General features: G+C 37.8%; 1 protein-coding gene across 1 annotated transcript in view; it reads right to left on the bottom strand.

Annotated features, from left to right (window-relative positions):
- The window catches only part of USH2A (usherin), a 392,565-nt gene that overhangs the window by 82,445 nt on the left and 286,154 nt on the right, over positions 1-23,966 (bottom strand). The window contains exons 47-50 of the mRNA XM_075042640.1: positions 17,084-17,282; positions 8,966-9,134; positions 5,740-5,961; positions 276-499 (exon numbers count right to left, since the gene is read on the bottom strand). Coding sequence (XP_074898741.1) covers positions 276-499; positions 5,740-5,961; positions 8,966-9,134; positions 17,084-17,282 — 814 coding nt within the window. The remainder of the gene's footprint in view (positions 1-275; positions 500-5,739; positions 5,962-8,965; positions 9,135-17,083; positions 17,283-23,966) is intronic.

Genomic DNA, 23,966 nt, shown 5'->3' with positions numbered 1-23,966 from the left:
GGCTATACATGCCAGTCTTGTTAGTATGCCAGCTTTTAGCCACTGTACTAATCTGAAGTGCTGGGCAACACTTCACAGAGGCAGCTAATCATTATTAATTCCTTTAGAATTCATTGCAATAACATCAATCATAGTGAACACATTCGGTATTAATATGGATGTAATGTGAAAATGAATAATGCACACAGGAGTTTTTATATTCCTATTTTAGAAAAATAGTTATGAACAGTGTATTTCTCTTTCCATCGTCAAATCAGAGCTTTTCTATCAATTACCTTCATCATCATTCCAGCTGAAATCTTGTCAGAGCAAACATATTTCAAAGGATTATATCCAACTCCATTACAGCATTCTTCGCTCTTTGGAATAAGTTCAGTCTCACAGCATTTTACTGGCACTTGGTCATTCTTTCTAACATGTGCTAGGAACTCACCACTGGAACCTGAGCAGCATATGGTATCTGACATATTCACATATTCCTGCCCACAACAGAACATCCCTGAAACGAACAAACAAACAAACAAAATCTGACTATGAAATGTAAGTAAATAAATAAATAAATAGATGAAGAAAGGCGAAAGCTCAGAATGCAATATAGCTTGGCATAAAAGCATCAGCAGCTGGAATTATGCAGATTTAGCTAAAGTGAGATTAAATTCAAACGTGAGGTGACTGAAGTAAGTGTCCTGACTTCTAGACCTGCTGAAAACAATGAAGAATTAGAGGAAAAAACAGGGATCCCCTACAATCAACTTACACCATTGCTGAACGTTTGTAAGAACCTTTGCTGTGAAATACCATACCAAGGTACTGTGCACAGCAGGTTGAAGACAGACTGTTGATGAAAATTTCCTGTAGAATGTAGAAATTGAGGAAGCTTCTCCATGTACTTTCCAGTCAGGTCTCATTCATCCCCCCTCACATGGGCAGTCTTCCAATAGTGCATCTCAGCATTCCAGAATGTTTCACGTTATGTTTTAAGTGAGGGTTCATACTAGGTATGTAGAACTGAATGGGTGACTTGCCAAATACCCACAGTGAAGCTTTGGTCATCTAATGCAGAGAACTATTCTTTAAGAAGTTAATATCTAAATATAATTTACATTTCTATAGTGGAATTGATAAGCTGCCAAAATTAATTCCACTGTCTTTCTTCTATTTTTAATAATTTTATTTCAAAATGAAAAGCTCATGATAACCAGTGTAATTTTCCATATATTCACATGAATTATTCTGCATCTGTGAAATACCAGTGTTGAACCCCACACCATTTAAAGAAAGGGGTATATTTTAACTCTGAACCAAATGCTACAAACAACTCTATAATTGGCAATGAAATAAATGTTATTACTAATTCAACTAGAAAGTTATCACACAAAAAAGCAAGGCTGTGACATACTGTTACATCTACAAAGTAGTTTGCATTCGACATAATTTCTGTAGTATGTAGGCATTTAACACACATGCAAAAGTGGCCACTTTTCTCACTGCCATTTATTGCAGCAAATCTCTCTTAGAAAGTCATACATAATGAAAATTACTTTTTAAGGGTATGATCCTGCTAAAGCATTCAGAGCATTTCATCCCAAACACTGGAATGACTAAAAATGGTGACGTTACTTGCATACTTTACCTTTTTTTAGGGCTGGTTCCATTCACAGCAATCGAACATCACCAGCTCTCCAAGAGGTAAATATTTCCTCCTGTTCACACCCTTTTCCCAAATTGTCCTAGGATTTTACCAATTTTAAGTAGAGAATTAATGCAGAAAATTACTCAGTTCAATACTAATAAGCAACTCAGACAGCCTCCAGGGACTTTTGACAGGCAAACTAAAATTTTGATAATGACCTGTTTTTCTATTGAAACAAACAAGGCTGTATTCTTTCACTGCGAACCTCATCTTTGTTTAACTGAATTAAATTTTTCAGCCAAGATTTCACTCACATAACAAGAAGTGACTCCCTTTCTAGTTTCTTTGGTAAACCATTACTTCTTTAATTATTATCAACCTTGTTCCAGTGTGATAAATTGCTAATTACTTAATACCCTAATCAGCGTTCATTCTTTGCACAGATAAACTGTGACAGCGCCATTAATTTAAATAGTAATTTCACTTAATGGCCAGAACGGCACACCAGATTTTTATGCAGCATTTTCTGAAGACTGCATCCATCACTGCAATATTCTGACATAAAGATGTCTGACGTGCACTAACTCACTTAGGGAGAGCAGATGTTGCAGAGCAGAGTTTGGTAGTAATTCCCATAGTGCATCACTTCAGCATGAATGAGCTGCAAAGGCAGAGGTAGACAATCTTCTGAAACTGCATTGCATAGCCTCTGACCTTTGCTTAATTTATCACATGTAGCACTTGACTCCTGAACCTTGACACCTCAAATGTACAATTTTAAATATGCTCCAAGAAAAACAAAATAGGACTGTGTAATATTGATGGATTGATTTGCCTTCCAAAAATCACTTTATTCAATTGCTTAAGGATCCAGAAATTCCTATAAACCCTTGCTGAATTCAGCAAAATACCAAAATACAAACTATTTGTTTGTAAATCAGCTGGAATGTGTGTGTCATGCTTTATATATTTATGTTTCATAGGCACATAATGCATTACAGCAAAAAGAAAATCCATGAGCTGGAAAAGACACTTCCTGCTCACAGTGATTTCTGTCAACAATTATTTCATGTTCATCCCCAGCAACTGAAAAAATTTACAAACATAGCTGAGTGATGAATTACTAATTTAGTAAATCTGCGAAACCAATGCTTTCAAAAGGGAAAAATGAGTATTAAAAGGCTTAGCCTTTGGAGCCAGAATAGAGGATCAACAAAATACAGAGCCAGTGTACACTGCAAACTACTCCAAAAATCCTTGGCTTACATGTGGGTATTGCAACTATTACAGATCAGGAAGCACAACAGTACAAAGCACCATCTTTCATGAGTCTGGGATGTCACTATAGTGGCATTTTACTAGCTTTTTTTTTTTTAAAGAGAAAATCCAAGAGTGGTTTTAGCTGACATTATCCTTTAGAGCCAGAAATAGACAACTTTGGATAATCACATTGCAGCAGTGGGGCTCGGGATGGGTGTGTACAACGGCACCACTGCCAGCCTTTGCCAGCAGATGTCTCTATGGTCACCCCACTTGAGGAGGCCAACAAGGGGCGAAAAATAAAACCTAAGAAAATAGAAATTAAAAAAAAAAAAGAAGAGAGTAATGTGAGATGGACAAAACATCTCTTTTTGCAGGACAGACTCTCTGAAAAGGGTATACAATGGCAAATGAAAATGTTGTACGATTCAAGCTCTTAAACCAACATTCAGTGTAAACCTGGGTCTAGATTCTGCAGAAGCACGCTGCTTTCAAACTGGTCATGCAAGAGTAAGGCTGTGCACAAGGCTTGCACTTTTAGGAATCATATTTTCCTTGTATGACTTTTTTCAAGGAACTAAAACTCCCAAACAAAAGCTTTAAATTGTCAAAATATTTTTAACTGTGGCATTCATTGCCAACTACAAAACAGAGCTTCAGAAGCATTTCAGATTTTGCATAAAGCCACCCCTGTTACCTCTTCCCCTTCTAGACAATGAGATCAGCTTTCCAATTACCATATTCTTGCAAAATTCTACTTATCCATTTGCCAATGATAAGTAAATTACGTTTTTAAGTGAGAGTATTTTTTCCATTAGAATCATTATAATAACAGGGATAGGGAGGAGGTAGATTTTTGTGCCTGGCTTGTGCGTTTTCATGACGTATTTAGCAAGGCTGAATTACTCTAAGAAATTAAGCAAAAACCTACTGAGCATGATGTATACAATGTGATAAGAAACCACAATCTATTCTATGCTTAACGCAAAAGAGTATGATCTCTTTTCAACTATGGCGCTAATTCACCTTTCAAACCTGTATTTGTGTTCAGCTGTATGCTGGCTCACAGCACAAAGTCCTCACAGAAAACCTGTGAACGATGAAAAAGCCACTGTTTCCTTTTTTAATAGCCAAGAAAATGTCATCCTAACCCATTCTCAAGAAAAATGGTGTAAATGATAGAGCGCTATAGGCTAAACGCATTTTAAAAAGAGGGGTATAAAGGTTTTTTAAATATATATATATTTAAGGAAAAAAACTGTTAAGAATACATATATACTGAAATGAAGAACATAACTTTCATCCCAAGATACCTGTATTACACTCCTACACAACTCATCTGCCCAGAGAGAGCAGTAAAAACATAAACGCTACCCCAGCAGTTCTGTTCCAACAGCATCTGTTAATTCACTCCATTTATAAAATACATATTGACAAAGACAACTGAACTGGGACCAGGGAGATTTGATTTGGTGTGAGAAAGTCAATTCAATGTGATTTTGTTAAAGGGCTCCTGCAGGCAAATAAAAGAGTTTAAGTAATAAAGTACATAAAGAGATGTTTTATGAGCCAGCCCCGTCTTGTGGCAGCCACACAATGCGTGGCTATGCAAGAGGGCCTTGTTCAGAGCTGATATTGTGAGCCCTGCGTAGACGCTGTAGATCAGGCACAATTAGGGATCACACTGAGGGGGAGCTAAAATCATGCGAGCAGTGCTGTTCACAGCATACATTCCATGAGTCACCACTGGAAGACGAGGATAGTATAGAAACTGCAGAAAGCGTTGCAGTGGCTCTTCTGATTAGCCCTCCCTGACAGTCAACACAGCTAAAGTACTTGTAATACCACAGCAGCTGAAGGATCCAGTGAATAAAAAAAATAAGCTGAAGGTAGAGCTCATTTTTTGGGAAAGGATGAGTTCAGTCTTCAGATCTGATTCTTAGTTATATATTAAGATCCTCAGTTGTACAACTAGAGGCTCAATCTGGCACGCATATGGTGAAAGCACTGCATCACTCATCTTGGTACACCAAGCAGAATTGGGTACTAACCCTTCGGTATTTCTGTGTTTTGAAATCAGGCTCCCCTTTGAGACTCCAATTGTTTCTGAAGCCTTTTTGTCAGGCTGAGAAAGCCTAAGGCTGATGATATATAATTTGTCTAATAACTGTGGAAAGAAAAGACACATGAAAATACCTGAATAGGGTTTGTAATAATACCTCCAATCTCTGTCACCAGCTAGTCACAGAGTGCTTTAGGAGGAAGCAGGGTTCAGATTGTACCTCTGAGTGATGGAGTAATTTCCTATGGTGTGCAAGAGATTAATGGGATACACCAGACGAACAAGTGACTAGTGCTAGGAATTAAGTTTTGTTAATTTTAAACTGCAGCAGGTTTACCCCTATGTAGATGCACAAGTGAGGGACATAGACCACGAAGCAGATAGCATCATAACCTTCAACTTCTAGGTGACTAATCCCACACCTCCAGAGCAAATGGAAAATCCTTGCACTGGGATGCATGGCTGCACAAGGTGGGCAAGTCTAACCCCTGCTCTACTCTTTGAGAGGGGACTGGTCCTATTTCCTGACAGGCATAATGGAAGTTTATGCACTCCTTTTGAATTTTCTGGTGTCTCCAGCCCCCGCAGCTTTTGGACAAAGGCAAAGAAGGGTTATTGAAAGCTCACCATTTTGCAGTCTATCAGAATAGGTGAGTGAAGTGCAACATCAATTTAACAAATTGGCATACACACCTTAAACCTGACTGTGTCACTGCTGAATGGTTAGCGTGACAAGAGATTTAGAAAGATAAAGACCCTTTTTTCTTGAAAACTTATCACTTACCTGTGAGAGGTCTGTGTGCAGTCCCTTCTTCTTCATCACCACAACAGACCAAGTCCGTGCTTATGACTTCTCCACCACAGCACTGCTGTTTGAAGCTGTCATGGAGGGATCCACCACAGCAGATTTGATTACCCGATGTGGAGTAAGGCATTCCCTGGCAGCAAGAGTCACCAATTCCAACCGAAACTCTGTTTTGCTCTTCATTAGGGCAACATACTTCTCCTGTCAATTTAAGAATACAATTAAAGATTTTATGCATTTACAGTTCTTGAAATCCCTGAGAGGCTTTCATCTGATAGCAACAAGTCTGGGTTCACACACTAGTAGTTTCATGTACAATACTTTCCACATGAAAGCATAGAATCACTCGGTAATTTAGAATGCTATAGAAGTATTATATTCATTTGTAAAAATAATTAAAGAAACATGCATTCATGAATTCAGGGCCAAGACTCTGTAAGATATCAAAATGCAAGCGTGACAAAGACAAACTGAGAAGAGCGACAAAAATAATTTCTGTAAATATGATAATTATACAGTTGAAAACCTTTAACTAGAGGCAGCTACATAGTAAAGTGAGTTCATTCTTGCTATGATTAACAGAACAGTCAGTCTACTTATTGTCAGCAGAAAATTTCCTTGTCTCCTCCAAACCAGTTCCAAACTTGTTTTGAAGGACTAATTCACATTGCTTAAAGAGTTTTTCAGTGTCACTCAGGACTTCATCTCCCAAAGAACTTAAGGATTAAACTAACTTTAAAAATCAAATACCACCATCACAATCAGTGCGCTTGGCTGCTATTTAAGCAAAAGCATCAGCTTTTACAGGAAAAAGTGTTAGGATAAGACTGCCAATGAGACTGACGCTATAGTGGCGGGCTGGGCTGGGCTAACCTCTGTTCTATGAATGGAGTAGGTACTGCTATAAAGGATACAAAAATTACGGTAAACGGCAATAATTTTCATTCACTAGTGTCTGCACTTGATCTGATCCAGTGCTCTAAAAGTTACATTTTTGTATTGTCTTTCTGTGGTGCAATGTTTTCTGTGGCTCAAGTGTCATTTGGAAGAAGAAGGGGTTTTGTTCTGCTATTGAAGATGGGTAATAGAGGTGATTAGAGTATCTGGATTCCTGATTGTTAATAAAAGAAATGTGTTTTGATTTTTAAAACTCATTTTTCTCATTGAAAGTAACATCTCAAGTCCTTTTCTTCTGAAACGTTGGGAATTACAGACAGAGCACCCTAAACTCAATGCAGCTTTTGTCAGAAATAAACATGTGCTACAATTGTAACAGATGAGGAAGAACACTGTTTTCCTTTTCCCCCACATTGCTTGCCAAAGAGGTGCCTGGGTGGTAGTAGCATTATTTGTTCTGCTCTGCTTTAAGAATCTCTCCTCCCATCTTAGTTCTGGGATGGATGTTTGCACTTCTTTATGCACTACTGTTTCAGAAACTGAGATTCCTGCCTTCCTAATTTGTAATCTTCATGCCTTCAGCCCAGTGTGCTTCAGTACATCTAGAGCTATCAAGCTGGCCAAACAACATCTGGGAAATATGTATGCTTGGAGAGTTTCTTGTATAAATAACTTTATCAAATAAAGTCAATAATAAACAAAAAATATGAGAACAAATTTTTAGAGTATAATAGATATAATCTGTTTAGATACTTCATCATATTTTCCTGCATTCCTCGGAATCTAATTTGGTTGCTACACAGAGAAAGTATTAAAACACAGAATGTAGCTTACATCTATTGGAAATAAAACTGGGGTTTTTTTAAAGAACTATTAGACATAAGACACAAAGGATCAGTAACCTTCTCATTAACCTCTCAAAATGGGATCCATTCCAAGCTAGGCTTGAAAATGTTCTCTCTCTGAAAACTACCATGCAGTCTTACCAGTTAATTGTTATCCTTATCAAAGAATGACCCACATTAACATTTAGCTTGAGGTTATTAGCATATTTATAAAAATAAAAAAGAAAAAAGTGACCAACATTGTTCATGTTGCTGCCCTTTAGAGTACAGAAAAAGAGAATGCAGCAAGTATATTTAGAAAAAAAAATGTTTAAAACCATGTTCAAACATTCACTGTTTCATGCTTGTGGACTGCTGACTGAACAAGAACTACTTTCAGACATAAGACATTTTGTTTCACTGTGCTTTTCTTTCTCGATGTAAACAACATTAAGCTAGTTAACATAGACCACTGGATGGGGACAGAGGTCACAGTATAATCTCTCCATTTCAGTAGATTCAGATATTAATGAGGCCAGCAAATACTCTTCTCTGTTTCTTCCATGTGATAGCATTTTTCTGATGACATCATGGAAGGCATTCTAATATTGTGATATATGAATTACTTTTCAAAGGATCAGAACTTGGGATGTGCTGAATGTGTTGGCAAAAATTCAAGCACTTCTGAGCCTAGGGAATGTGTGCCAGCTCATGAGTAATGGAAGCATTTTAGCTCCTGACCTGACAATTGCCTACAAAGAGATATATGCTCTGAACACTGCCCCCTGAAAGGGCTCTCCTCCCCCTTTACCTCCCCTCTCCCTGTCGAAAACCCACCAACAAACTGGAAAACCAAACTCTGGACAACAGCACAGAAGCACAGTTTTGGCAACTTCCCAAACATTTCTGAGAATAAGAGTACAGTCAGCCTTAAGAAAAGGATAAATTTCCATCAAAGATAATACATGTGGGATGTGTACTTTGATCTGTAACATTGGTAGAAACAGAGAGTAGACAATGCAGAAACAAGTAGAAGTGACGTAATCCATAATACCAACCCCAAACGCTAACAATTGTTCCACAGAAGAAATGGCTAGGGAAAATCACATGGGGTCAAGTCCAGCAGAGAACTAAACCACACCACTAAATTGCCTGATGGTGTTCCTATTAAGCAGAACTGCCCTCCCCATTATGCAGCACTTACTGCAATTAAGTATAGTTTGGCATAAATTAGTTCTCTGGGAAATGACCCAATCATCAGGTTTCATCAATTAAGCCTTTCTTGTATAAACAGCGTACTGTGTTTAGAAGTCAAAGTCAGTGCAATTTTCTTTGCTGATCCCACTGAACACAAGTCTCAAAGACATCTAGAAATCTTGATGAATCCCACATTTATTGCTATGTTTTCATTCTCCTTGGTTTAACAGATATATCAACTTTGTAGTTTTGTTTCTTTCAAGTACTGGAAAGGAGTTGTCTCTTACCTACTAATACCCTAGTGTAATAACCACCACAGCACCGATGTTTCGGTTGCACAGCATGTATCTGACCACCACAGCAAACCCCTGGTGAATTAAGAATAAATGGAATGTACTTGTCCTCGCAGCATTGGAAGCCAGGTTTATTGTCGTGCAGAATCCCATTACAACATACCTAGAAGTAGTTTAAAAAAAAATCAGTAAGGCAATATCTGTTAAACAGAACATAATGTGTTCTCTGGCAAAACAACATATATGAAAACATGTACAACACATCTTAGTATGGACACTAATATGACTGCAGTCAAATAAAATGTAACTTGGCTAAAATCCTGCGTCCTTCAGCATTATCAGACTTCAATAAACTACTGTGTATCTGACAGAATGCTGCTATTTTGTGGCCTTCAACCATACTGCACCTTAATAAAATAGTCCATTAATATGAATCATCTTCATATGCCGTGCAGGCTGTTTGAGTCTCTCAGTCTGGAGTAGATTGCAATACGTAGATATAATCTACCATCATCTTATCCTTTTCTTTTCTCCCCATTTCTTATTTATTTATTTATGATGAAACATGTCATCTGAAACCCTTACCACTAAAAACCAGTATTTCCCAATATGAGCTCTTGGGTTTTCTTTCACATAAATATAAGTGGAGATTTCTTCTTATAGCACATGATCACTTATTTATGACCACAGTTCTTCAGACAATGTGGTCGCAAGAGAATAGTAGTTATATAAGGATTTTTTTTTTCAAAATAAAATTTACATGGAAATGAATTTTGAAAAGGCTTTTTAACTGTGGATTTCTTTCTAGATGCTGTCAAGAAAATTATATGCTTGAACAATCAAATAATTATTTGTACACTTACTCTTGTATCACTGAAGTGGGACACTGGATGTACAACAAATCATATAGAATGCTCAGTAGAATCATTGTAAAAATTGTAAACTCAAAACCTACAGTCACTAGAACTTGTACTAGCCAGAAAGATGCCTCTTACAGCTAGACAGAAAATGCAGTTGGCAATACAGCACAGATGTCAGAGCAGAGTTGCTCCTTTGTTTTCTTTTGACATGGAGCACTTCTGCCCCTGACTTTAACCACATTCTAAATCAGGTTATCTTAGCAGCAAAGAAAGAAAGTGTTCCTCTAGAAGGATCTTTTGTTTACCTAGGTACTTTAATTACTAGCTCACAAAAAACTTTAAAAAATATATATTACTAGGCTCAGGACATCTAATTTGTATTACATTTATAATGTTAACACAAATATATACATACAGAAAAAATATTGTTACTTTTCTTAAGTCATAAACAAGTTCTTCCTAACTTCAGAAAGATGATGCTTTGTTTGGTTCACTTTGGAATAGCCTTTACTCAGTCACCCTTGGGAGTATTAGCTTAGGTTCTGAAGTTACAGTTTACAATACACAAACAATACGTAATCCAAAATTAACATGAGGTAGGGCAGAAGGTGTTCTTGTTTCCTCATTATATTCTGAGGTTTTGTAACCTTGTATGCTTTGAATTGTCACACAGTTTTCTGCTTTTCCAGCACACTTTCTCATTCAGCATCTGTTTTAGATGTCATTTTCTGTTCAGGAATTTTGAGTCTCTGTAGGTCCCATTATATTATTTTGCTGTCCACCTTGTCACTGGTAATATAATCCAATCTATGAATTTAATTAACCTACTGTTCTTTCTTCCAGATCATTAGTTAAGATGTCAAATAAAACTCTGCTTTACACCTCTTCTCTGCTTCCTATCGTTTGGATATTTTTTTATGACTGGCACACACTCCAGGCTGAGTTTTTCTTCATTTACAATTGGCTTCAAAGCAACCTAGAAGATTACCTGGTCTCTCTGTATTTCCAAGTTATTTAAAAGCATTCTTAAAAATATCAAATCAAGTACCATCCTGCCACTGTCCTCAGAATAGATCACATTTAGCAGCAATCCTTGACACATGTAAAAAATGGCCTCTGTCCAGTACTTTTTACTTCATCCTGAGCTTGAGACACCAGAGTCAGTAAATGCTGTACCTGCCTGCACAAAAGGAGGTGAAATACATGGTCCTCACACATTCTTGGTCCCAATTTGTGTGCCCTTTGGGACTGTGTCTCCCTCTGTGATCTGTCTAGCCCAATTTCTCTTCTTTTCATGGATTTCATTTGTCATCCCTCTACTGTTTCCTTCTTTTCAGTGATGCACACCACCCAAATTTCACCTGAACACCTTTCAGATAAAGACACTTGCACATCTTTGGCATTATCCAGGCTCAAATGCTTGAGTAGCCATTTTACTTTCCATGCGATGCTTCCAGTTTTAAGAAATGCCCCTTCTTTTGTGAATCCTCAGTAGAAGCAGCTGCTCTGCATATTTCACACAGACACTGACTGGGAGGGCCGTTTTAGTACTAACTCTAAAGCATTCTGGTTGGAATATTTGTAAGATTGCATTATTACTGGTGTCTCTCCTTTTCCTCCTGAATTCCCTCAAAAAATCCCCAGCTGAACACTTAGGTATGTTACAATAGTTTCAGCAGCTACTTTTCCTTGTTAAAAATTATTTAAGATCCTGAGTATTTCTCAATACCCTATAGACAGTTTCCAAAAAGGGGTCTGGTCAGCTCTAAAACACATTCAGACTCTCGTCTGACATTACCGATTGATATAGTTGGTGCTATTATTATGTAGCTCCATAACATCCTCTGCAGTCAGCTGTAAATTGTTAAATAACACTTTTTTGGCAGTCCTCTAAAGATAGTTAGTTTCTGTTTGCATTGATATTCAGCCCAAGGATTCTGCATTATCAATCCATAAAATAAAATGCATTCAAGTAATGCTAAAATTATGTCATAGACAAAGAAGAAAAGCAGATAGATTGAAAGTTATAGTGGCAAAAGGTTATTATTATCTCATCCTCTTAGATCTAAAAGTGACAGTCCTAACTGGATGGTGTTACTATGTACATGAAAGCAGAAGCCTCCTAGCGATCAGATACAGTGACACCAACATTTTAGGCAGGTCAGAGATCTCACCCTCGTACAGAGGGCTGAATGCTTGACATATGCCTGCTAACCAGAAGAACTTTACTGTCCATGGAGATGATACAAGACGTTCATCCTTAGCTATCATGGGAGCCTTTAAAAATATTGGTAGACCGAGTTACTCACAAATCAATCCTGTAGTTATCCTCTCACCCAAGCCCACAGAGGGCTTGTGACCCAGGAGCGCAGGGACTGGGACGGGCTGGGCAGAAAGAGGGCTTATTACAATACTTGAGAAAGGCCCAGTCAGCCATGACACGAGCACAGAGTAACTAGATATCAAATCTGGCAGGCAGGATTACACAATATTTTAACAATTTTTAAAAATACTCCAAACTTATCTATGCAACTCTCTTTTAATTAAAATGGTGTCATCCCTGATCCCTCTGCTTGCTGAAGACTTTGCTGTAGGATATTATCTGGCCTTATGGACACATGCCAGTTGAGCTAGGACTGATTTACTCAAATAAACAGATGTGCTAGGCAGCCATGTTTATCCTTCTTGTCAAACGCTTGCTGCCAGAGCCACTTTGTGGAATAGCAATTCACAAAACACTCCAAGGAATTCCTATTAGCTACAGGAGTTCATTAAAAATTTCTGCCTGTGGAGCAAACACCAGAGTAATGATTGACCCATCATGTTCTCATGTGAGAGGGAATATTTTAAATTAGCAAGGCTCATTCTTTTTTACTTAAATTATCTCTGAATCTATATAGATACCCTTTTTTGCTAAATATACTTACTCATCCGTTTCTTTTCAAAAACTGCTGTTCTCTTTTGGTAATTGGTACAGCCTTAGATCTAAAATCCACGAGCAGAAATTGTTGTTATACTGTTACAAATCACTATATATTTTCTTACTAAGATGAGTTTCATTTCCCATCTTTCAGGTGTGTTACAACAGACTATACACGAAGTGTTATCTTTTTAAAGGTTCTCTAAGCCTGGAAGAACTTGAAAAGAATTTGCACAATATTGCTAGCATTAATAGTAAATTTTACATAAGTATTGATGGAATATCCTTCACCAGTGTTGAGATGTGCTGTTTTCACTCCTGAAAATCGTGCTTTTGAGGCTAGTTATCAAGCCACCATTTTGCTCCTCCTGTCCTTAAAGAGAAGAGTCCTGCTGGTGTTTTTTAACAAATGGCTCATGTTAATTACGATGAGTAAAGAGTTCCTAGTAATGTCAGAGTTATATTTGATTAGTTCATTAACTGCAGATTTATACAGCTTGTTGCTACTGAAAATAAAAAGTGCTAAAGCTGTAGTAACACCTTCAGTCAGGACCCTTTTAATCATTGATGTTCATACTCATGATCCATTGTGTACAGAAATTATTAGCCTTTATGCCACTATTTTAATTACTTTTTTACCATTCTTTTCTCATTATTTTCAGTGTTCACCTCAGGATGCCAGTAACAACAGAAGGACAGTTTGGTAGCTACATGCCTTCCCCATCAGTACTGAGATTATGCTCCCTGATGGGTGAAGCTAGGGCACATGCCTTTGTTAACTGAAGTAAATCTCTGCAGATCTCATGATATGTGCTCTGTAAGCTGATGTCTGTTTTGAGATTTCAAATATGGATAGAGTTATGGTCACACCTTACTGAAAACAGCTAGGAAAAGACTGTCAACCTTGGCAGCTTGGAAACACCCAAGCAGCACAGGTCTGTTACTGTAAAAGGTACACAAGACATAGGGACCCTCCTGGCAGCTGGCAAAATTCATCATGAGGGTGTATTCTCAGCTTTTCTGCAAAACTACACACAAAAACCCCCTTTCTAAATTCTTTCTGCACTCAGGAATTATAAATCCATCCAAGTCTGATTACAAACACCAGGATAAGGATAGCAGGCACAGCACTGGATTAGCTTTAGTTAAAGTAACAAAGATTTCTAACATCGAAGCAGAAAACCAGATAACAACTAGAAACAAGAGGTAGGGATCTGATGCAAAGATTATTTAGGATAGCAGGAATCTTTTTTGGTCTTCATTAGGCTTAATATCAGGCCTACATGAGCCCATGAATGTGCATGTACACATGTCCCTTGTAGGGAAAAGGTCATTTGGTCTTTTAGAGATTCCCAAAACAGCTCTGAGCAAGTTGGTTTATTTACACAGCACAACACTATGCAGAGATACTAACCTGGATCCCCAACGCAGCGCGCATATACCAGTGCAACCCTGCACCTGGGCTATTTAGCACTGCCTTTCTGATATAACTAACTGCGTTATTTAGCTGGAACCAACTCAGCCAATGTTAGCTGAAGAGTCTCTGCATCCCGCTCTGTTGCACAGTCAAAACACACTTGGATTCCTATTCCTGAAACACTTTGGTTTCTATGGATGGAGGGGATTATATTTGGGTCATCTCTTACGTAGATAAGAAATCATAACAAATCCCTCTTTTTCTGCAGTGCCTTGCAATAGCAAGCTAATGATGCTAAATGTAACCCATAAATCCATAAGGAAATATTAATAAATAACCCAAGACATATCTCCAAATTATTTTTGTATAAAAGGCCTGGTTTTCCTCTCACTTTATACTGCTGAATTGAAGGACATTGTAAGAGGGAAATTAGACCCATTGTGTCTTGTATACAAGGTGCAATAAATGACCTGAGCAAAAGTGAGAGCTCCACAACTTATTTGTGTATCGACGCTATGTATATACAATCTGCCTGCTTTTGCTGACTAGTCTATCATCAAATGAACAAAAAACTTCTTTATTATTCTGGATCTAAGAATTACTTAAGCTGCTCAGCATTTAATTCTCAGTGGCATCTCTTTGCATTTGGCTGTACAATTAATGTATGGTGAATAGCAGCTGGCACAGTGATAAGAGGCTTCCTTTTCAGAACAAGCGTACGCTGGGCAGTGTTGCTTTTCTTCACTTCTGTCCAGTAGACTGTCGAATCTAAGGACCACATATACTAGCATAAAAGCTTCAGCATTATAGCTGGCATAGACTGACAGTGCATTCTATAACAGTGTGACAGAGGGCTACCACATAAGGTCTTATGCTATACCTGTCACAGACTCTATTTTAAGAGGAACATGGATGAGCCAGGAGCTCTGTAGATGTCTCTTAGGGACATTTTGGATTGCTAGTGTGGATACACATAGCAAACCAGGCAAAGCATTGGGAGGGGAATTTTTAATTAATTCACTCACAAAAATCACTCCCATGTCATTTTATGTACGAGTGCTTCACTTTCCTCCAGTCATTTGTTATATATCCATTACTTAACAAATAGCACCCACTCCAAACCACAGTCTCTGAGAATACAGAGAGACCATTATAACAAAATAATGCAAAACTAATTAGAAAAAATTAGAAAATTAGGAAGCTATAAAAACAAATGGACACTCTCCAAGTTCAAAGTCACCATAAATGCGCAAAGGCAGAAAAAAAAGAAAATGGACAAGAAAACTTCTAAAATTAATATAATACAAATTTAACTCATATACATGCCAAGATCTATTAAAAAGTCTACCATGCCAAAACCCTGAAATAAGTAAATTTACCTTTTAGAACAAAGGGCTGCCCATAATTCACTTGCAAGATTTCAGAAATACGCATGTTTAGTATAATATTGCTTTCAAGGGAACTCAGAAGCTAAAGCTGTGTTGGCTGGAATAATTTATATTTTGATTTGAACCCCTCAGATAACTCACTCCCTTAATTACTGTCTTGTCTGACAGGGAATCTTGTGAATACATATTGTTTGCTTTAGTCACGGAACATGTGATGATGCCTTTGACAAATAGGGACACTATTTCATTACATTAAATCTTACTTTCAAACTAAGAGTTTTCTACCTCATTTGTCAATAAAAACCATTACAGACTCCCGCTGTGCTATTGATCCTACTCCTAAACAGGAACTCATACGAAGATTAACCTGAAAATAGCCATAATTTAAAAATACACCTGACAAATCACAATGGATCCCATTCAGAGCTGCTCATCATTGTCGTGTAACAGCCACCCACTTGTAGCTGAATCTAAATAGATTTTCTGTACTGGAGAAACTGGTCATTAAGCATTTAGCCAAGGAAGAATTTAAGGGAGAAAAAAACCCCAGCAAGTCATGTTAATAACCACTGTTTGCCATGCAGGTTTTGAGGAATGTTTCCTCACACAGAGAGGAGCTTTATAGTTTCACTAGTGTTTTTGAAACTCTGCATACACCTAGAAAACTTCCTGTTGCCTTTGAATGGTCCAATGCGATCAGTTTATGCCAAAGGAGCCATATGAACTACCATCATGTGCTCCACAGATACCTGAATACTTGAGCTGACAAAGAATCTCCTCTAGTATTTCACAGTGTGTGATCTATGGCATGCAGCTGAGCAAAACTGGTTGTTCCAAGCAGGATGCAAATGTACAGAGATCTAGAGATGTATATACCCACCACGTAATTTGTCACAATGGGATTGGATCAGTGGATTCAAGAGGCTGGTACTCAGATTCCTCAGACTTCTGTTTCACGTAGCTTGTGAGATTTATTTTGGAACAGATATGGCCTGGTTCCTTGGGATGAACTATGCATGTGGAGCAAAGCTTTCTGAAGGGATGAAACTTCAGATGCATCCTTGTGAAGTGAGGTGGTCCACAGACTGGTTGGGAGCCTAAAGTCTCCATCCAGAGCTGGAGCATATTTGAAGGGGTTTTGAAACACAGGCTCTGGCTTAGCTTCCTGTGCAAGGGGTTTAGTTCGCGTGTATTAAAACTACTTTTATCCTGAACCAGCATGTAGTAAATGACAACAATCTGGGGATTCACGTCAGAGCTGCGCTATTAGTCCCAACCAAAGTGTTAATGCAAGACACATACATAAATGCTAACCAATTCATTTGTTCTGAAAGGAGAAATAAAGTCAACATCCATATTTGATTTTAAAAAGTTCCAAGACACATATCAGAGCCCTGATTTTAAAATATCAGAAGAAGCAGAACCCTCCACTTCCCTTCCTCTGATAACTAAAGAGGTTTGGTTTACACGCTTATCCCTAAAAGTATAATTTTTCATTACATTGCTAACTTAAGAATATACATGTACCTTCAACTCTGGATGATAACATACTTCTCCACAGATATTTTCATGCTTTTTACATTCTAATGAGATGCACATTGTAATACTTTTGCTGCTCCTTGGAGACTTCGATGGGGTACACCTCTGCCACGCTTTACGTAAGAGTTCATATCCCAGAATAATGCCATTTGGCTGTCCTGGTGATGCCCAGTTGATTTGAAGAGATCTACAATAAGCAGAAAATTAACATCTGTTAAATTATTGAAAGTATTTATGCTTCTATAGATACTTACAATAAAGGATTAGCATATAGTAGGTCCATTTTATACTAGTTCACATGGAGTGAAATATTTTGTAGTGTCCAAAATGTTCCTCTATGTGGTGAATTTCACAACCAAAATGTGTAAAAGTTTGGAAAAAGTGTCAACATGTACTAATACTCTTGGAAAATAAACCACACATACGAAGTCCTTAAAGGTTGCTATTTAAAAGACCAAAGCATTCATGCTTTGGAAACTTACATGTAATAAACTTTCTAGGATTTTACTTGTTTCAGTGATAGGAGAAAGGATTCAGTGCCTTCCTGGTGCTGCGGCAAAGGCGTACATGAACTATTGTCAGGGCAGGTGTGACCGTTCCATTCTCAGAGAGGAACCTGTTAGAAGACGGGCAGTTGGGGGGGCAAAAGACCACCCCCTGCCCTGCTCTCTGAGCTGTCGCCAGTGCAGCTTACTCACATTGTGCTCAGTCACCATTTAGAACAGTTTTGTATTCATCTTGCCTTCTCCCTGCTTTCAAAAACATTATACAAAAAATGTATGTTGCTTTGAAATGTATTCTTCAGCACAGAATTAAAAGAATGAACTCATCACAGCACCAGTAAGCACTAGTTCTCTTCTGTGCTTAAATATTTTCACTAACATAAAATTAGAAGTTAAAAATGCAAGTGTTTATCACAAGAAAGACTCCAGACTTCTGACTTTGAGCTCAAAAGCATGAGAGCAGCAGCCTGCAAAAGACTGTCTGTAAAACAAAATCTGATTGTTGATTTCAGGTTTGATATCAGACCATCATCAGTGTAAGGAAGAAAGTATCTTAAGGGAAAAATCATGTTAAACTGTAGCATGCCTGTCACTACTAAAAATGTGCAGGTATTGGCTCCAAAATCTCACTTAATATTACAATTAAAAAAAAAAAAAAAGTCAAAAAGGACATTTGAAACAGAAATTTGCTCTGTCTTTTATAATGTACACATTTTACATTGGTATTTCAAATGAAAACTTTATTTCTTGCATAATGACTCTGGAATATTGCATAAGACACAGATTTCTTTCACTATGACTCTCTTTGGGTAGAGAGGAGGAGATCCCAATGCTACATGCAGATCAATAGGAGGACTGACAACATTGCATAGTATATACTTAGGCTCCAAGCACCTCTTTTTAATCTCCATGTCCCAATTACACAGCCATTGTCAGAATGCCAGTGACATCATAAATTAGCATTAATTTAAAGTGAAAATGTTACAGTGAAACAGCAGCTGCTGAGATAAACTTTGACATCTTAACAGAATAAAAATAACTGAACTATTATTTCACTTCCTTGAGGTATAAACAGAGGAATACACACAGCAATAAGCCTTTGCAGAACAGAAATTAATGTCACCTATGAAGGAATAACTTCATAGGTGACTTGTAGAGTCACAATTATCATTCCAAGGTCTTCATCTCAACCGTAGATTAATTCCATATTCCATACATGGCTATTTTGTATTCACTATATATTCTATCTTATGCACATGAACACACAATCACGCACATGCACACATGTCTACATTTAAATAATGTTATAGGACCTAACTTAAAAACCTAAAAGCAGGAAAATATATTGTATAAACTTCAGAAAAAAGATAAAAAGAAAAGGAAAAGATGGGCAGCACTTTATAAATGCCATTGTAACTCTCTCCTGACCTTTGCACAGTATAGATCACAGGAGCAAAGAAAGCATTCCCAGTCATATTTTTGAATGATTTGCTTTCTGCAAGTTTCATTCAGACCCTCAAGGGTATATTTTCAAAGTATTCTGCCATTTTTTACAGTTTTGCAAGGCATATTTCTCTCTAAAATAATTTCAAATTAGGCCTAAGAATTGATGCAATGATTTGAACGTTTTGCTTTTTCTGCAGAGTACAGTGTGTACTTCTTTCTTTTAACAAGCAATCACTTTATTATTCTTCAATACACATTTGGGGTGGACATAGCCCGGTATTGTGTAAAGCTGCAGCTGCACAAGAAAATTATGTGGCATGGGAGTTCACTGACCAGTGCCACTGAAAGGGTAAAATCTCAGTATGACCTTCTAATAATGACTCACAGATAAGTAGACTCCTTCACAATTTTATGAATGCTTCAGTTACGTCTACACCTTCTGGTGTTTGCCACCCATGGCAAATTGTGGTGGTTTTGAAAGCATCACAGCAAGAAGAATGCATAGCTCAGTTTAAAAAAAATCAGCAGGGTTGTCATAGGACTGCAGAGGCTTTTTGACACCCCCCATCTGAAGAAATACCCCAGGCTGAGCTGAAAACCTTCTTGAGCAGGTGCAGATTTAATGAGACACAATGGGCCCTTTAGCATGCAGCCAGCTGGATCACGTACGGTGCATTTGATACAGCTGCAGAAACATGGGGACGGAGCCTGCCCACCCTCTCCTTCTTTCCCTTCATCCCCCAGTTACTCCCTCTCAGATAAACTGGAGTTGTGTCTATGCTGCAAAGTGCCTACAACCTGAACTACAGAAGCAGACTTGCAAATTCTAGGCACAGATGAATGTACAACACCTGGCAGGTGGAGTATAATCTTTGTCTGCCTAGAGAAAACTTCACTTCAAGCATGTGCAATTATGGTAGTTCAAATGGTGGATGAGTCCCTTCTGTGACTGCTGTCAGTGTGGTGAAAATGCTGAAGCAGGGCTCTGTCCCACAGAAAAGGCCGCCTAACCAGGTTCACAGAAATGAACTGCTTCAGGCTACAAGGTCCATGAGGCACTGCAGCACTTCCAGGAGACAAAGAATGATTTCAAACTGATCCACAAAGGTGTATTTGCTTTTGGAGCAACAGAGCAAACTGAAATCCTTTGGCTCAAGCATGTGAAGACCTTCATTCCATTCCCAGGCAGAAATATAATTTTTTTTAAATCCATGAAAAATATCAATATTTCAGAGTTTTGTTATCACAGCAGATACATTTTGGTAAACCAGATTTTGGAAAGGAAATTCTGGGTTTTGCCTGCTTCAAGTATCACCAGCTTCAAGTGTCCATGAGTTATGAAAAGAACTCCTGATATTTTTTTTTTCCAACACAGCAGTAAAGGTTTAACCATGAAGATTAAAAAAATAACAAGGCCTCACTTTTGAATCTTGAGAATGAATGTTGTGTTAGTCTCATCACATAAATTTAAAAAATCACATCAAATCTAAGATTCAATGACTTTACTTTCAGGAGTTGGCATTAAAAGAAATCGCAGAAAAATCACAGGATTCACCTGACATTCTTAAGGTAGGGAACACTGCTATTATTAATGACCAGTGGATAAAATACTTTCCTCACCAGGAGTTCACACATACTGAGCAACTGTTTCAGCATTATTGCACAAGAGTTAACGACCTGCTGTATCGTGGACTGCAGCGCTAACATTAGAGAGGTGGTATGACACAGTACAGAAAGTCTGATAAATAGCATTGCGCTTCTGTTGTTGCTACAAACTTAGAGATATCTTTCTGTGCTTTGCTTTTCCCATTACTAAAGTAGGGAGAGCGATCAGGTTTCCTCCATGGAAAAGCTGTCTTGAACACTTTAGGGAAAGTGCTATAAAACACAGCGTACGTGAGAAACCTTTGTGTCTTGCCTGTCCCTTGGATATTTCTGGTTATCTTGTCATAGCTTGGCTGGACATGACTCCACAACAATCTTCCCCAGTATTTCATGTTTATTCACATAGTTATGAATACCTTCCTTTTTTTTTTTTTTACTTTCTGCCCATTTTCCCAGTATGGAAAATTAGACTTACTGGTCTTTAGTTCCCCTGACACCCCTGGAGAAATCTGCAATACATTGTCTCATCTTCCATTCCTCCAGTATCAAGACCAATTTAAAGGATATTTTACACAGCACAGGAGTTTGACAGTTTCATATTTAAGCTGCTTCAGAACTCCTGAGCAAATACCATCATCCCAACAATTTATTGCTGTTTTACCCATTTGTTCTAAAATATTTCTCACTAACATGTTAATTTGAAATAACTCCTCCAGCTCATTCACCCACGAACAGCATCTGATACAGAAACCTTCCTAAACCCCATGATACTGAACATCAAACTAAAGAATTCACCTAGCTTTTCTCCCACAGCCTTATCTTCTTTGAGTTTTCTATTACACCCTGACCAGGGTTTCTGGTTCCCCCCAAGGTGCATAAAGGGCCTTCTCTTTCTTCATGAAGCTATGAAGGCTTTTCCCTAGTTTTCCCCTAGTTTATTCCACAGGGTGTTTTCAGACCCATCAACCTTTTAATAAAGCACTGAGCACAATTGCTGGCCGGGTACATTTGCATTATGCCTCAGTTTTCTGAAAGGAACAAAGCTGCTGCTAAGTATTGTTATTAGAAAAAAACTAACCATGCTGTATTTATTACGAGGCAAAAAGAGAAAGAAGAAAATTATTTTAAAGGGGAATGAACTATTTTCGAACACACCACGAGAATTTAATCCACTACACAAACTTTAAGTCAGCATCCACATGCATGCAGTACTCAGAGAACTTTCTAAGCTGTGTAATAAAATACTTTTCTGTAGAGACAAACACTGAGGTTCTAACTAAAAAAAATAAAAGCATACTTGATTTGAATAGGATTTGTTTCTGCCTAAACATGGCCAATGCTACCTCTCTACCCGCCACCCCCCCCCCCACCCAAAACCCAGACAAGAAAAGTAACAAACCAGAACCTGACTTAGGACTTTCAGGATTGGGTCCCATATTGTTTTCTATTTGAAGTTTGGCATTATAAAATAATCATTCCAGGACTGCGACCTTTTGTGCCAAGTTTCAGCCTGAAGCTGAGTTATTAACTGTAAGGGGTGGAAAAGTAAGGTATTTATAATGGCTCTGGTGGTATAACCTTCATTAGAACAGTGTGGATGGAGCTGCTATCAGAAAGACTTCTTAGAAGTTGGTGGGTGAAATTATAATTTATGTCATGCAGCACCTTGAGGCAAATTTTAAAACAATTATTTGTGAATGCTACAAAGACATTATCCTACAGCATTCTCATCAATAATACAGCCCCCCAAACTGATTCAGAAGAGGGAAAAACACCATGATTCCAATTAAAGACAATAAACTACACAGTCTGTGTTATATCTCAGGTATCCCATGAGCCTATACTCTAGAAATGCCTTTTTTCTCTGTCTGATGACAGATACGTATTAAAATGTCCTCTTGTCTACACAAACTGTTTTTTCGCCCAAGCTTTTTCTTTTATGGAGGATAAATAAGCGAAATTCATATTCAGCCCAGCACCTGCTGAAGCTGTCAGCCGTAGTGTTTGTCATATTTCAATCAAAGCTGAAGCCAGCCAGTCATTTTTATACTGCACAATCCCTACATACTCGAGGACCAGAATTAATGAATTAGCTATTGATTAAATTCCACTCTAGCAAATCCACCGTGGCAAATAAATGAACTACCCGGGGCACGTGTAGGCCATGGCCAGACATGTCCGGGCAATCGATCAGTAGTTAGTATTCTTTTGGGATATAAGAACAGCTGATGATAATATGACATGTAGAAAAAGGCAGTGTAGAAAGAGTCTGTTTCTGGCTGAGCAGATTATAAAGTAGGAAGGCATTTTTGATCCTTTTGCATTCATGTGTTATGACATATTTAGTCTATATATAATAGCAGAAACATGCATAAGTGTTTGCAGTACAGACAATACAGACAAAGGCATACATAAGTTAAAGCCAAGGGCAAAAGATGAGATCCTGAACTGAGTTCTTATCATCAAACAAGCTTTGACTATATCTGTATGTGTGACAGAAAAATAGCAAGCTTAATTTCACCCTTACACAGAGACAAATGCTGAATTCAAGCAAAATGTAGAAATGATAAACAGCAAACCAAAGTCCTTAAGAAACTGGAGAAGCAAATCCATTCTGCTGGCCATTTCTGAAGGCTCAGATGTTAGATTTTTGTTATTTTAAAAAAAAGATATCTTATTTCTTTCTACAAAAGAAACACTGCTAATGAGCATACTCCACCAGAAGTGTAATAAATTCACGTGCACAACAACATAAACACAGGAGGCTAACTGTTTTATTGTTGGTGTAATTCTGAAAAATGTGTTAGCGAACATAGTTTTAGTCTGTCTTTGGAAGATATTAACTCCTAAAGAATCACTGTATATGTTACTTTTTGGCTGCTTCTAAGGACTGCAAAACTGATGCTCCCTTTACAATTAAGAAGTTTGCCCATGCCTGTGAAGGTAGTGGATAGGCAGATTGCAAACAGTGGTTCAAGGAGACATAGATATGCATGCCTTTTAAGATAGCTTACTAATTCTCACTGTTGTGATAGGTGACTTTTTTTTACCCACAATTATTCTAAGTTTCCATTATCAGCATTGCATTGCTCCCTGAGCATTAATCTTCCTCTTCTTAACTGACAGCGAAATGTGATAATTTTCATTCCTCTACACTTCTTCTCTTAACTACTTCCACTTATACGTTATTTATTATCACAGCACAGTGATACCCAAATGGGTATGTACAGGCAACGAAGGGTGAGATTTCTTCGGTTGCTCTTTTGGCCCAAAACTCCAAGATGAAAAATAACAACCATGAAAAATATTTTCAAAGC

This window comes from Buteo buteo, chromosome 12 (genome assembly GCF_964188355.1).
Source record: "Buteo buteo chromosome 12, bButBut1.hap1.1, whole genome shotgun sequence".
Taxonomy (NCBI): domain Eukaryota; kingdom Metazoa; phylum Chordata; class Aves; order Accipitriformes; family Accipitridae; genus Buteo; species Buteo buteo.
The sequence above is the reverse complement of the archived record's forward strand: the minus strand, read 5'-3'. Positions and strand labels throughout refer to the sequence as shown.